General features: G+C 41.4%; 1 protein-coding gene across 8 annotated transcripts; it reads left to right on the plus strand.

Moving 5' to 3' along the window:
• The first annotated feature begins 4,296 nt into the window (after positions 1-4,296).
• On the plus strand, positions 4,297-12,118 carry AMZ2 (archaelysin family metallopeptidase 2). 8 transcript variants are annotated; one of them, XM_069481647.1, is made up of 8 exons: positions 4,330-4,402; positions 5,274-5,367; positions 5,907-6,189; positions 6,498-6,671; positions 6,764-6,892; positions 9,293-9,456; positions 10,623-10,799; positions 11,774-12,118. In XM_069481647.1, exons 3-8 carry the CDS (start codon positions 5,907-5,909, stop codon positions 11,927-11,929), a joined length of 1,083 nt encoding a protein of 360 aa, XP_069337748.1. In that variant the 5' UTR covers positions 4,330-4,402; positions 5,274-5,367; the 3' UTR covers positions 11,930-12,118. The 8 variants fall into 8 exon arrangements, with proteins under 8 accessions (XP_069337750.1, XP_069337748.1, XP_069337751.1 ...); XM_069481650.1 differs by having other exon boundaries at positions 4,337-4,391; XM_069481652.1 differs by lacking the exon at positions 4,330-4,402 and adding an exon at positions 4,409-4,438.
• The last annotated feature ends 1,995 nt before the right edge of the window (positions 12,119-14,113 follow it).

Here is a 14,113-nt window from a genome sequence, read left to right on the forward strand (position 1 = left end):
TATTTGTAAATTTATATTTTTGTATTTATATTTTAATCTAAAATATGTAAATTCTATATAAAAATATAGAATATGAAAATGGTATGCTATGTATATGTTTTATAATCCTCATTTTTCACTCACTGCATAATGAATATATTTTATGTCAATAAATATAGATTTATATAATTTTTTTCAAAGTAAGTCATTTTTGAAAATATAAAACTGGTAAATGCTCATTGCAAAAAAAATTTAAATAATACTAAAAATTATCAAGAAGAAAGTAAATGGTGCAGAAAGCCCTCCTAACGAGAACCATTATTAACATTTTGGCAAGCATCCCTTTTTACATGTACATACAGTCATTTTTATATAAGTGGTCTCAAATTTTATATATATGTGCACACACATATACATATACACATACATATATGTATATATGCTGTTTTGAAACTTTAAAAAAAAGTTTCAGTAAGATCTTGGGCGACATCCTTCCATGTTAATAAATATGTGGGATTGATCTTAGTGACTATATATTATGGTGAGAGTATAACTTTATTGAATTTATTTGTAAGCACTAGTGATGAGCATTCATTTGCAGGTTTTCAGTTTTATAAACTACACAGTGATGAACATCCTTATACATTGAGTATTCTTTCTGGAATAAGAAAAAAATAGACTGAAAAATGAGAATGTACAGTTTTGGAGGTTCTATGTTGTTGCAATTATGTTGAAAAATGTGCACCACAAAAAAGTCAAAAGGTTCAGCCAAGGTTCACACAGGTTATTTCTGGGCAAAAGGACCAGGCATGATTTTCCCCTTTTCCCGACTCTTCCATCTTCCCCAAATTTTCTATTTTAAGTGTGTCTTGCTGCTCCTCTTTGTTACGTTAACTCAAGTAGAAATTTTTACATTGCAGAAGAAATATGTGTTCTTAAACCACTCTAGTGGCACTCCTGGTGACACTCTCTTTCCAGTTCCTTCTGTGCCTCACTTGCTTCCATCACTTGCTGCAGGGCTCTCAGGGACCTGCTAGCCCTGTCCCTAAACTAGCACCAGGGGACCCCACATGTGTTCAGTGGGGAGTTGCTGACTGCCTGGGAGAGTGAATTTGAGACACGGTGTTAACGGCTCACGGTCCTAGGGTAACCCCCTCAGATGGCACCTGCGTTTAACACAACCTTGGGCACCTCCACATTGTGAGTGAGATGGTTTCCAGCTTGTGCGGAAGAAGCTTTGAGGGGTCCCCAAGGACAAGAAGGTCTTTCCTGTCTCTGTCCATCAGAAGCCAGCTGCTGTGCTCCTTCTGCCTCCAGGCAGGTGCTGCCTGTCTCTGTGGGCTCCCTGCACTGACCTGGCCAAAAGGAGGCTGAGTGCTTCTGGGCAGCAGCTGTCCCCTCCCCCAGCAAGTCTAAAAAGACACAGAGGACATCTTCAGTATTTCCATAGAGGTCACCGATTGAGCGGGTTGTTGTCTTATGTTTGGTTAGTGCCGAGACACTTCCTCTTTCATTTATGTCTTATTCAGGTTACCCCTCCACCCCCCGCCCTTGGAGGCTGAAAAAGGGGAACCTGAAAGAAAAACCGAAAATTTCGAACTGATCTATGGCGCAGGAGACCATGCTGTCACCCTGAAGCAGTGGCTAGGGAAGGCCCCCCCCACCCCCGAGGGATCACGGCATCCTCCAGTGGTCCCCAAGGTCACTGACATAAGATTTTCTTCCTTCCCTCATGCTGACTTTCTTAGCTCCCCCGAGTCTTCCGAAATGCTACGGGAGATCCTTGGGACCCCTAATTCCTAGTTTTTAGGGATTGACATTCTTAAAGTAAAAACTGAAGTCTGCTTTTACTCAATTCTTTGAGTTTACTCTGTTCACATACAATATATGTATATATAGATAGAGATTATAGATACACACATATGTAGTGGTACACACACATCAGATTGAGATAGGTTTTGGAAACTGTTTGAGGCACAGAAAATAACTTGCCTGACAGGACGTCAAAGAATTGCAAAACAGGCCACAGCACCAAAGGCTGTACAGACTGCTTAGCAATTTGTAGCACGACTGCTGATAAGCATCTATTTGCCTCAGTAAATAGAAGCTAAAGTAGAACCATAACATTTCTTCCAGGAAACAGTAACTGAAGTCACAAATCATGAATAATAAAGGATGAAAAATTCTCTTTTAATCTAATGGACTAAAAGATTTCTTGTTTTTTTCATTTCTGCTAATGGCCTCTCTCCCTTGGCACAACAAGAGCTGGCCCATTAAAGGTGAATCGAGCCTCAGTTCACATGCAGGACGTTGTCCAAAAGATCATTTGTAAGCTGGTTGTTTGGAAAAAAGAATGTGTTTTCCCCTAGAAACCATCTTTCCCAGGGTAACTGGGTTCTCAGGTTTGCTTGCACTGTGCTGTTCAGCCCCTGCTGTAGCTGAGCTCTGGGTCTTTGAAGGCAGGTTCTCTGCAGTGCAGAGGAAGAAAACAGGTCATCTGCTTCTTTGCACAGTGCCTTGGCTCTGAGCACAATTTAAGCATGAATTACTTTTATTTCCCACCTCCCTCTTGGAATCCAGGTCCAGAGCCCTAATCCCTGGACTGTAGCACCCTCCCCTAATCTGCCCTGCCCCCTCTGGGCTGCTTTCCTGCTGAGGGAGTCTATGACCCCAAATTACCCACTTGCTCCCACTTTCTGTCCAGCCAGACTTCCATTTCCTCAGGGCAGTTGATATCAGCTAAGGGCTACAGGAAAGGCAAACTGAGCATATGCGAATTCATACTAGCAGGTGAATGACTGAGAACTTCTTAACCCACTTAATGTCTTCTTATGTTAAAATGAGTTATTCGTGAGACTTGAGAATCATTGTGAACAGTAAGGGTAGGGGTGAAAACAGGGTGGGTAAGGGTTTAGAATTCATGCACACATTAGTGGGACCCCCAGGCTCCTTCCTCTCCTTTCTGCCCCCTGCCTCCAAAACACTGGCAGTCAGTTAGGAGATGATCATTCCCTAGTAAAAACAGGATGGCCACAGAGAACAGACCCGCAGGATCAGACACTTGGGAGACTCCTCTTAGGGAATAAGCTAGTTCTCTGCCAGATCAGCTCTGAGAACCCTCGTGGATAAGCCACATTCATGCACACAGAATCCTCCACCAACCTTTTGTGCCTCATAATGAAATCTTAACAGATAGCCAAGGATCACTAGATGTTTATGGAAAGTTCTAATATGAAAGAAGACCCAAACAGAGGAAGCAGCAGAACAAAACTTCAGAAACATTATAGTATGGTTAATATCTATAGAGAAATAAGAAATGACATTTTGTCCATGAAATGAGAAAGGGTGTAATTTAGTCTGTTCAGGATGCTGTAACAAAATACCATAAACTGGGTGGCTTATAAACAAGAGAAATTTATTTCTCACAGTTCTAGGGACTGGGAATTCCAAGATCCAGGTGCTGACAGCTTTGGTGTCTGGAGAGGACCCATTTTCTGACTCAGAGATGGCGCCTTCCTGCAGTGAGTGGCCTCGCATGGTTGAAGGAGAGGGACACAAACATTCAGACTATAGCAGGTTGTAAAATAAAATAAACCATCATAAAAAGAAAGGGCTTTTGGCTATTAAAAATAGAACATTTGAAAATAAATGTTCAAAAGAAAGGACAGAAAATAAATGATAAAAAACTTCAGAATATAGTATAAAAAATACTTTTTTTACAGATGAGAACCGCGAGATCCAGAGAGGGTGGACAACCTGTCCTAAGCCACAGAGCTGACGCCTTCCTGCCTCACAGTCTCGCCCGGGCACATGCACGTGGGCCTCGCCGGCGTCAGCGACACAGCGAGGGCGCCGCACCTGCGCGCGGACTGGGCCCGCCCTGACCACATAAAGAAGGGAAAGTCCGGCGGCTGACGGCACGAGGAGCGCGCGCGCCCGGCTCCGCGTCAACCCGCGGCGAAAGCTGACTTATTTTGGGCCACGCTGGTTACATTAGTCACGCTGCGGGCGCTCCTCAAACCCACGGCCCACTGAGCACACTCACAAACAGGCAAACCCCAGAGGCGCTGGCGCGTCTGGGGCCCCAGAGAAGCGGGCCGCGGCGCCCCCGCGAGGGCGGACGGGAGGAAGGCGACGGAGGGGGCTGATTTCGGCGCCTCGTCGCCCCCTCGCAACCTTCTGTTCAGGAAAACGAGGGCCGTGTACGCCTTTCAAACTCTTAACACCGCGCCCGCTTGGGCCTCCCGGCGCCGCGGGGCGTGGCGCGGGCGTGACGTGGGCGGAGCGGGGCGCTGCGGGCATGCGCGGCGGAGCGGCGCGAAGGGGCGGGGCGTGGGGCGCACGCGCGCAGGGGCGGTCGCGGGAGCCTGGTGGGTGGTGTCGAGGCCTGCTGGGGTGAAGATGGTGCAGTGGTACAATCAAGGCAGGACCCGGGCCGCCTGGGCAGGGCGTCCCGAGTGTAGGGGCGGGGACGGTCGTGGTCGGTGGGGAGGGATGAGGATGTGGGAGGGGCGGCCGCGGCGGAAGCAGCGAGGACCGCGGGGGCGGGTGTCTCTGGAGAGCCAGGCCAGGCCTCTCAGGAGGCTCCCCGGGGAGAAAAGGCGGGGGCAGGGGGAGGAGGAGCCCCCACTCCACCCCCATCCCGGGGACTGGGTAGCGCCTGCACTGGGTAGAGCCTCAAATGCGAGTTGCTATAGGCAACCAGTTGGCGTGACCAACTCGTCCCGGTTTGCCCGAGATGTTCTGATTTTGGGACCAAAGCATCCCAGCGCTCCAACCCATTGCAGTGACCTTGTTCTGCCTCCAGTACCCGTCTTCTCTCGCGGCTCAACCCAGAATAGACCTGGCAGGCTGGGGGAGGACTCCTGACCTTTTCACACTGCCTTTTTTGTGTTGGGGTGAAGGCACCCTCCACAACATTTTTCCAGCCAGGCCCAGACATGCCCCTCCTTGTAAGGTAAAAACTTCAATGGGAGCCTTCCTTTTTAATAAATGTAGGTAGAATTCAGGAGGGTACATCTTTGTATTTTGTCCTGTAGGAGAAGTCAAATTTCAGCCCAGTTGTATATTAGTGAGGATAATCCTATGCTCATGTCAGAACTTTCACTATAGAAACCTTTGATCTGGAATTTCTGCCACCCTCTTGAACCCCAGAATTCAGAGGTTCAATCAGAACAGTCATTAGCTTAAGTTTTCCCATCAAATGTCTATCATTAAACTGGAAAAATCTAGATAATTAGAAAATATGACAGATGATCCGGACAGATGTTCAATTTTTTCCCTTTCTAATTCAGAAAGCCTCGTGGTGGAACATCTTTTTGACCCATTCAAATGGAAGGATGAAAGCTCTGCATAGGAACACAATGTGAATGGAAGAGATCTGTCATTGTGAGTCTGGCTTTTGATTAGTCATTTGATGTCTTCCCTAGTGTGACATGACTTTGAGGTGGTAAACTTCAGTGCCTGAGATAATATATCTTGTCAGCCTGCAGTTAAATTACAGAAATGGCAGGACTTAGGTTAGTTCTGTTTTTGTTTGATATTGAAGATTTTTGAGTCACACTGGAAAGGATGGGTGTTTTTCATGTGGCTCTAATGAGTTAATTCATAATATTGTTATTAGTACCCAAGTGACAGAAGGAAATTGGATATCAGGTCATGCTCTTATGGTCACCACTAGTTTTGATAGTGGGAGTATATTCCATATGAGATGGAGGAATGGATTTCATGATTTTCTTTTCAATTTCTTTGATACTCTCCCCAAGAAATTGATTGGAAATGGGAACCCACTCTAAGGTTGACCATTCTAAGGCATTTACTATCAGTTATTCCATTCTACGGAGAAATCAGAAATGTATATGGAGGATAGGTAAAGTCCCCAATATGGATATGCATTTTATATTTGACTACTTGTGTTTTGTTGGTAGATGCAAACGATACGGCACTCTGAACAAACACTAAAAGCAGCTCTCATCTCAAAGAACCCAGTGCTTATGTCACAGTATGAAAAATTAGATGTTGGAGAACAGCGTTTAATGAATGAAGCCTTCCAGCCAACCAGTGGTCTCTTTGGACCCATTACCTTGCATTCACAATCAGATTGGATTATCTCTCATCCCGAGGCTCCCCAAGACTTTGAACAGTTTTTCAGTGATCCTTACAGAAAGACACCCTCTCCGGAGAAGCGCAGTATTTACATACAGTCCATCGGTATATATTGCTAATATGCTGGTTTTAGTTTGGTTTTGCAATGGTCTCCTTGTTGTCAGGGATAGTTTGGGCTGTTGGTGTGATTCAGGTGGGCAGTTTTTGTGATCATTTTTGATATTCATTGCAATGGTAGAAGTTTTGTAGCCAAACTGACTTAAAAGAGAGCATATTGTTTCTTTTTAATTCATATTGACGTCAATGAATGAAAAAAAATATTGAAAATTTAGAGTTGGTTTTATAGACCGAGGTAAAGACTGAATATTTTAATCACCTTAAATTGTGTCTTTAAATTTTCTTCCATATTACAGGATCTTTAGGAAACACCAGAATTATCAGTGAAGAATATATTAAATGGCTCAAGGGCTACTGTGAAGCTTTTTTCTATGGCTTGGCAGTAAAACTCCTAGAACCAGTTCCTGTTTCTGCAACAAGGTGTTCCTTTAGAGTCAATGATAACACACAAAACCTACAAATTCATGCAGGTGAATTAAATACCTTTACAATTTGAGTTGAGTAAAGGTAGTGTATATATATATAATATATACACATACCTGCATTTGTTTTTCCTAAATAGGGGACATCTTGAAGTACTTAAAAAAGAAGAAACCTGAAGATGCCTTCTGTGTTGTGGGTATAACAATGATTGATCTTTACCCAAGAGACTCCTGGAATTTTGTCTTTGGACAGGCCTCTTTGACAGATGGTATTCCTTTTTGACATTGTTCTTAGACAATTCCTCAACTTGAGAATGTTTGAAGATGTTAAAAGAGGGAAAAAATTCCATCCGATACTAATTTTGATACTTAAAACTGTACAGTATTTTCAGTGATGCGTCATGCCGTAGTAGTGTTGGTAGATTCTGATGATCTGTTTTCCTCCCCAGTTGGCCATTCACTACCTACATGACCTTGAAGATAATAATACCTATTTCACAGAGTCGTTTTGAGATAATTTACATAAAAGTGCCTATACGTAAAAAGTGTGTATATATGCCTGGCACATACATGAGCATTCAGCACAGCAGCTGGGAAATGTCAGTGATTCAGTAGCAAAGTGAATTAAACAAATTAAAGATACAGTTTGAACTATCAACATAATTGTTTTTCAACTCTTGACTTTTCATAGCAATCTTACGTAGATGGAATAACCACAGACTGATTTAAATAAGTGTATGCTTCTTTCTTATCCTATGTCTTATGACACTTGTCTTTTGTTTTTGATTTTAAAAATTAACTTCAATCTTTGATTTGAGCTATGATAAACATTGATTCATTTAGAACTCTGCATGCTATTATTGGGATAGGATCTGGAAAGAGGCCGTGTTTTTACCTATTTTTTTTTCTTCTTTTTTCCATCTCTCTACTTCTCTTCTCCCTACCCCTCCATGTTTGCTCTTACTTCTCTAACCTCATCCCTTAGGGTCTAAGACAGGCTTGAAAGGGAAAAGGCCAGTGAACTAAGGGGAGTGGCTCATTAGTGTTCTGGGGCTGGGGAGTAAGTACCAGGGACTGTACTGAGAGTTTGTGGTCTGTCTAGGTGTTACATTAGCCTCAGGATTTGTGTGGCAGTGGGGACTTTTCTGGCAAATGTTCTTCCTACTAGAGGTGAGGACTATGGGGTTATAGAGCCTCTTCCTATCTACTCCTTCATCCTCAATTTTCCATTTACATACGTTCCCTATGGTTACCCCCCATGGTTACCCCCTTATGGTTATTCCCCCATTCTGATGACCCTACCACTTTTTAGAGATTTGCGTCACTGCTAGCTTTTTATCAGAAGTTCCCCCTTTATTCATTAACCCAGTAGAGAGGAAAACATTAAACATAATTTAAAACCAATTTGTTTATTCGTCTCAGATATTGCTAGCTAATTTGTGCATTTAAGGAGGTCAGGAAACATTTCCCCATACTGTTTCCACTTTAATCCTTTTTTGGTAAGAAATATTACGTGACAGAAGAAAAGACATACATAGTAAAGAAGCAGGATTGATCTGCCATGCAATAAGACAATATCTTATCATAAGTGATCTTGTTTTCTCCAAGTTTGCAAAAATTGACATTTTTAAATTGAGAAAGATTTATTACTAAAGAAAATAATCTTCTGTTTATAGGTATTATTGTAGTGAAATATGCCCACACTTGATTTGCCAGAGGGGGATCACTTGTGATACATTAATAGATTTAATTTTTTAACTTCCAGAATGCTGTCTTTCCCTAAATTTCAAATACCAGTCTACACTTTCTGAGGGTAGGGTGAGGAACATTCTTTTTGAATCAAGTTGTATTGGACAAATCTGTAAGTTTTTTTCCTTACAAAAAAGTTTATTATTACTTTAACAACTGAAAGGGAGGCATAAATAAAAGTGATAATTTAAACAAGTCGAGTTATAAAGCAATCCCTATAGAGTGACTCGTGCATCAAACTGTGTGCTCCATGCATGCAGAAATGGTTGATAAATACATCTAAGTGTAACACAGGAAGTCAGCTTCAAGGGTGTTTATTCTGGTCACCCGACACTAGCCACATAATAGAGCTGTGCTATTCTTAAAAAAGGGGGGAGGGGGAGGGGAGAAAGTTATTCTGTCTAAAGGCATGGTCCAAAACATGGTCTCCAGGACGTTGGGGCAGTGGGCAGGGCAGTTGCCCTCAGGAGCACGGCATGAGGAAAGGCCAGCAGCCCGTCCCAGTGCACGTGCAACAGCTGTTTTAATTCTGTTCTTAAAGAGTGAACTCGTGGCTGCCTGTTGTTCATGTGATTATTTCTCATGGCTCCTTTTGGAGTACTTGATTGAGTACTTGATTCTTTGAAAAGAAGACCTCTTTTGTGGGGAAGAACTCTCTGAAACTTCCAGTTTCTCAAGAATTTGACCTCAAATCTGTTGAGTTTTACGGGGCAAGGCGAATTGGGTAGAAGCAGCAGATGGTTTTGATAGTGAAATCTGGGGCAAAAGTCCTTTGTGTTGTGAACGTTAAGTTTATTAGACAGTGTGAACACAGTAATGCAGATGTGTACTCACTGACCAGATGTTCCGGCAGGCCCTTTTTTGGTCTTGCCTTTAGGAATCTCACTCTCATTCCGTTGTTGCTGGTCCTCTTTTTGTAGGTGTGGGGATATTCAGCTTTGCCAGGTATGGCAGTGATTTTTATAGCTTGCACTACGAAGGCAAACTGAAGAAGCTCCAGAAAACATCTTCAAGTGACTATTCAGTTTTTGATAACTATTATATTCCTGAAATAACTAGTGTTTTGCTGCTTCGATCCTGTAAGGTGAGTTGCTTAAAAAATCCTAAAGGGCCATTTTTTAAAAAAGAGATCTTAATTCCCTAAATTGTATATTATCAGTCCTTAAGGTACTGAGTTTGTAGCATTTGTATAATTTTGGTGGCTAGTACTTGACTGAAATTATCAATAAAAACAAAATTTAAATGGATACCTTCACATTGAAATTTATAATATCGGTGCCAGTTTTTTGTCTTGCTAGTTACACGCAGCTTTGCCTGTACCCATGTCTTCACCTTTGTTTGATTCCTGGATTTTGGTATGAATAGGTAACCTCTTTCAAGCTGCTGTAGTCATTAAGTAAATCTGCCTTCCTGAGGTTTTGGGAGAACCCCTGCTCTCCGGCCTCTCAAGGATAACGGGTCTTCCTTCTTTGGGTGCCAGGCTACCCTTGACTATAGTTCTACTGACAGTTCCTGACATCTCCCCCTCCCCTGCTCTTTGGAAATCCCATCTCCCCCTTTTCCCCTTTCTCTGTAGCCAGAGACATAGGCTTTTCCTTCAGCTAGAGTAGTTCTGGTTCCACCAGTACTATTTGTTGGGGTTTGAGAACTACACCTCTTAGCATTACGATTGCAAAGTGTGTTCCGTGGGCCCCCTGCATCAGCATCACCTGATGTGCTCCCTGACATGTAGATTAAGCACCCCATCCTCCCAGACCTACTGAATCAGCATCTCTAGAGGAAGAAGGTTACAGAATCTGAATTATAACAAATACCCTAGTCTAGAGCAAGAATTCGCAACCAGGGGTGATTTTGCCATTTAGGGGACATTTGGCAATGTCTGGAGACATTTTTGATTGTTAAAACTGGGGAGGGAATTCTACTGGCACCTAGTGCACAAGACTACAATGTGTACAGGACAGTCTCCCAACTACACAGAATTTTCTGTGCAACATGTCAGTGGTGTTGCGCTTCAGAAACTCTCGTCCAAGGGAAATATTTAAGTATAGTAAGGAAGGCAGTAAGACATTTGGGAAGATGATGGATTATTAAGTCTTTGAAGGTCTGGGCAGAGTGAAGTTTTGGTGATAATGGTAAGGGAGTTTATTTCTGTAAAATTGTCTCTTGGAAAAGCAAGAAAAAGAAGAGATGTGTAACTTGATGGTGATGATGATGGCGGTGCTATAACACCTCAACGTGACTGTCTTGCAGACTTTAACCCATGAGATTGGACACATATTTGGACTGCGACACTGCCAGTGGCTCACATGCCTAATGCAAGGCTCCAACCACTTGGAAGAAGCTGACCGGCGCCCTCTAAACCTTTGCCCTATCTGCTTACGAAAGTTACAATGTGCTATAGGCTTCAGCATTGTAGAAAGATATAAAGTAAATGGGAGGGGGGTGCTAAAAGGGAGGGAAGTGGTTACCTAAGTAGCAAACTGACATTTTCTATTAGGTCCTTCTCTAGAACTATAATTTATCAAAGGAAATTAGTGTAAAGATAAGCAGGAAGCTGTGGTTTAAAAAAAAAGCATGCAAAGAAATACCCTTCTTAAAAACTTCAACTTGCCCTTGAGTGATTTATACTAACAGTATAATGTGAAACAGCAGAAGAAGTTTCTCTATTTCTTAGCCACTTAGGGCAAGAGAGCTTGACTTTGCAGAACAGAATAAATATTGATACGTGTGGCAAAGTTCATTTTGTAAAACCCTATAAATATGTGGATGTGATTTATCTTTCCAAATATGAGACAGAAGTATGATGTATGATGTTCATAAGGAGGAAAGGATGATTTTCTTTAAGAAGTGATAAGGAAATTACCTAATCTCGGTATGCGTGTGTGTGTGCCCACACATCCCCACAAACACATCAGTATGCAAGCACGTGGCTACTCGTGGGTATGACTGTTCAGTGGCTGGACATAAATGTCTACACACGTATCTTTGTACACATATGTTTACCCGTGCCTACGTGTACACTTCCATGTATATACATACACATCAAATTAAAAGTCCAGTGTAAGGCCTTGTGGAATATTTAAACAGGTTGAGAAAAGAAAATTATCCTACCACCCTAAAAAAAAGTGTAAGAATTAGTGTACTTCTTTGTCATCTTTTTTTCTCTGCATACTTTTGACCATAATTTGTAATTAAAGTTTATGTATATTTGGTACATGCTGTTTCACTCAGTACATCATGTACTGTTTCATATTCATAACCCTCTTTATCGAATGCAGCATCTTTATGGGGTAATATAAATCCAAGGTTTACAGAAACTGATCTAGAAGCTAGTGTTTTTCCCTTGCTTAAAATTTTTTTGCTGTCATTTGTTAAAATATGAACCTTTTCTGTTTTTCAAGGCACTAGTGAGATGGATCGATGACGAATCTGCTGACACGCCTGGAGTAACTGCAAAACATAGTCGTAAGGATAAGGGGAATTTACCAAAACCTGTTGAAGCCTTTAAGGAATGGAAAGAGTGGATAATGAAATGCCTTGCTGTTCTCCAAAAATAAGGACCTTCGAATAGGAGTAATTAAAATAAACACTTGCACATTATGCTTTCTTCTGGGTGGAATACTTCATTGGAATAAACCATTTACAGATTCTGTACTGTGTCAAAGTAACAGAACAGAACCTTCTTTAAAGCACCTGAATTGAAATGAGACTTACTTGAATAATAAAAATTCTATAAACTATCTTCTATCTTTCTAGCCTGGTCTGTGGCAGTGAGCACATTATTTCTGTTCTTCTGATATAATTTATGCCTCACAAGAAAGGTAGGACCAGTAGTAACTAGTAAGTAAATAAATACTTTTAAGTATAACCATATAGTCCTAAGGAACCAACCAACATAATTCCCAGGGGGCGAATTTGTTTTTAAAAGAGATGCTCCCTCTCTGTTAGGCCCAGCCACATCACATTTGTGAGCTCTCATGGGCTCTGATCTCCATCCACATACCTCCTCCTCTTCTGTGAGCTTTCCCTGCTCTCTGGAGTGACTCACCTCTTATTTTTTCCTTGCTGGTTATCAGCTTCCCCCTGAAAGAAGCAACAGTTCAAGTAAGTTTTTAGCAGCTTAAGATGTAACCTCCTCTGAGGAATACTTACCAGTGTAAATAACAGTGGTACTTACACCACAGCAGTTTTTGATGGTGGGAGTTCCGTTGCATTTCTCAACTATAACATTTAGCCATTTGTGAGGGGTCTTACACATAGTGTGTAATGGTACTTGTTATGAGTGTTGCACTTTTTCTGTATATTTAGAGCAGGTTTCAGGTTTATTCGTATAATGTCTTTGTCACTTTTTTCATTGTGAAGTGTGTACTTGAGTTAGGAAGAGTTAGGGAGTCTGTCAGGGTGCCAGGAATGCCATGGTGGCCTGCAGGCTGTGGGCATCAGCCCCATCACCCTGGTGGTGAGCCAGGTTGAAAACCTCAGGCTTGACAAGCCACCTCTGCTAGATCAGTGTATCCCCAAATCTACAAATTACAGTGCATCATTTTACTGAATGCCGGTGAGCAGACAGCATTTCCCACTTTCTCATCTTACCTGGAGGGTAAGACTTAAGGAGCTATATATGTATATATATTTTGTATTTTGAAACTTAGATTCTTTCATTGTTATGATTTATGCAGTGTGGTTTAAGGCACATTTTATAACTGAATCAGTGGTTTCCCTTGGATTCACTTTCCTACTTGATTAATGATTAAGTTATTTTAGAAAAGGGTGGTTTGCTTTAAAATTAACTGGAGAGAGAATATTTGGTCATTCTAACACTGAAAAGAAAACTTGATGGAGCATGGAATTTTATGGATTCTGTTAGGGGTTTTATTTCCTCCTTGAATAATGTACTTTAAATTATTATCCATTCTATTACATTTTCCTACAAGGTAAGCATAGTTTTAGTACTGTAGGTCAGTGTTAGTCACAAACCCTTTTGAACTCAGATTTGTCTAGGTACATAAATTGAGGATTACAGTTATTTGGACAAGATACAAAGTCCATTTGTGCCTACTGTCACTGTGAGACCAGAAAAAAATCTATTAAGGAAACAAATCATTCACTCTTGTTAAAAATTAGACCAAACAAAATTTTGCATAACCAGCATTTATTCAGCAATCATCACTTAAGTGCTGTGTATAACTAATTACTGTGTTGTATTATACTTTCATAAAATTTCTTAGGGTTAAATTTAAAAATGTTTATCTACTGCAACTAAGTTTTATGTATTATGGTTAAATCTTTGTAGTTTTAAAAAATGATTTTCACTAACAAAATCCAAGTAGATTTTGCTCTGCAAATGCTGAATGAAAGATACTGAAATAATAAAGAGAATAATTTTCTACTGTCTAAATATTTCACACTATCTTAGAAATAAGTGAATTTGGAATGCTGTTCATTTATGTCATAGATCCTGTTCCTTGGTGCTGACAGAATTAGTATCTCTCCAGTCAAGGGAAGGAATAAATGTTGACATTTCAGTTCACAGACTTTAAAAAATGCATATATATATTTATGTGGAGACAGGGGTCTGGCTGTGTTGCCCAGCCTGGCCTTCAACTCCTGGGCTCAAGTGATCCTCTCGCCTTGGCCTCCCAAACTGCTGGGATTACAGGTGTGAGCCACCACGCTCAGCCCAGTGCATAGACTTTGATTTTCTCATTATTTAAAAAGAGTGTTTACAGACAGGGCCCGGC

Source organism: Eulemur rufifrons, chromosome 9, assembly GCF_041146395.1.
Source record: "Eulemur rufifrons isolate Redbay chromosome 9, OSU_ERuf_1, whole genome shotgun sequence".
NCBI lineage: Eukaryota > Metazoa > Chordata > Mammalia > Primates > Lemuridae > Eulemur > Eulemur rufifrons.

Bases quoted from the DNA above. Each gene is read 5' to 3' on its own strand.
- AMZ2 (XM_069481649.1), top strand. From the start codon at position 5,907: ATGCAAACGATACGGCACTCTGAACAAACACTAAAAGCAGCTCTCATC. The intron at 6,190-6,497 runs GTATATATTGCT...TCCATATTACAG, and splicing joins TATTTACATACAGTCCATCG to GATCTTTAGGAAACACCAGA. The intron at 10,800-11,773 runs GTAAATGGGAGG...CTGTTTTTCAAG, and splicing joins GCATTGTAGAAAGATATAAA to GCACTAGTGAGATGGATCGA.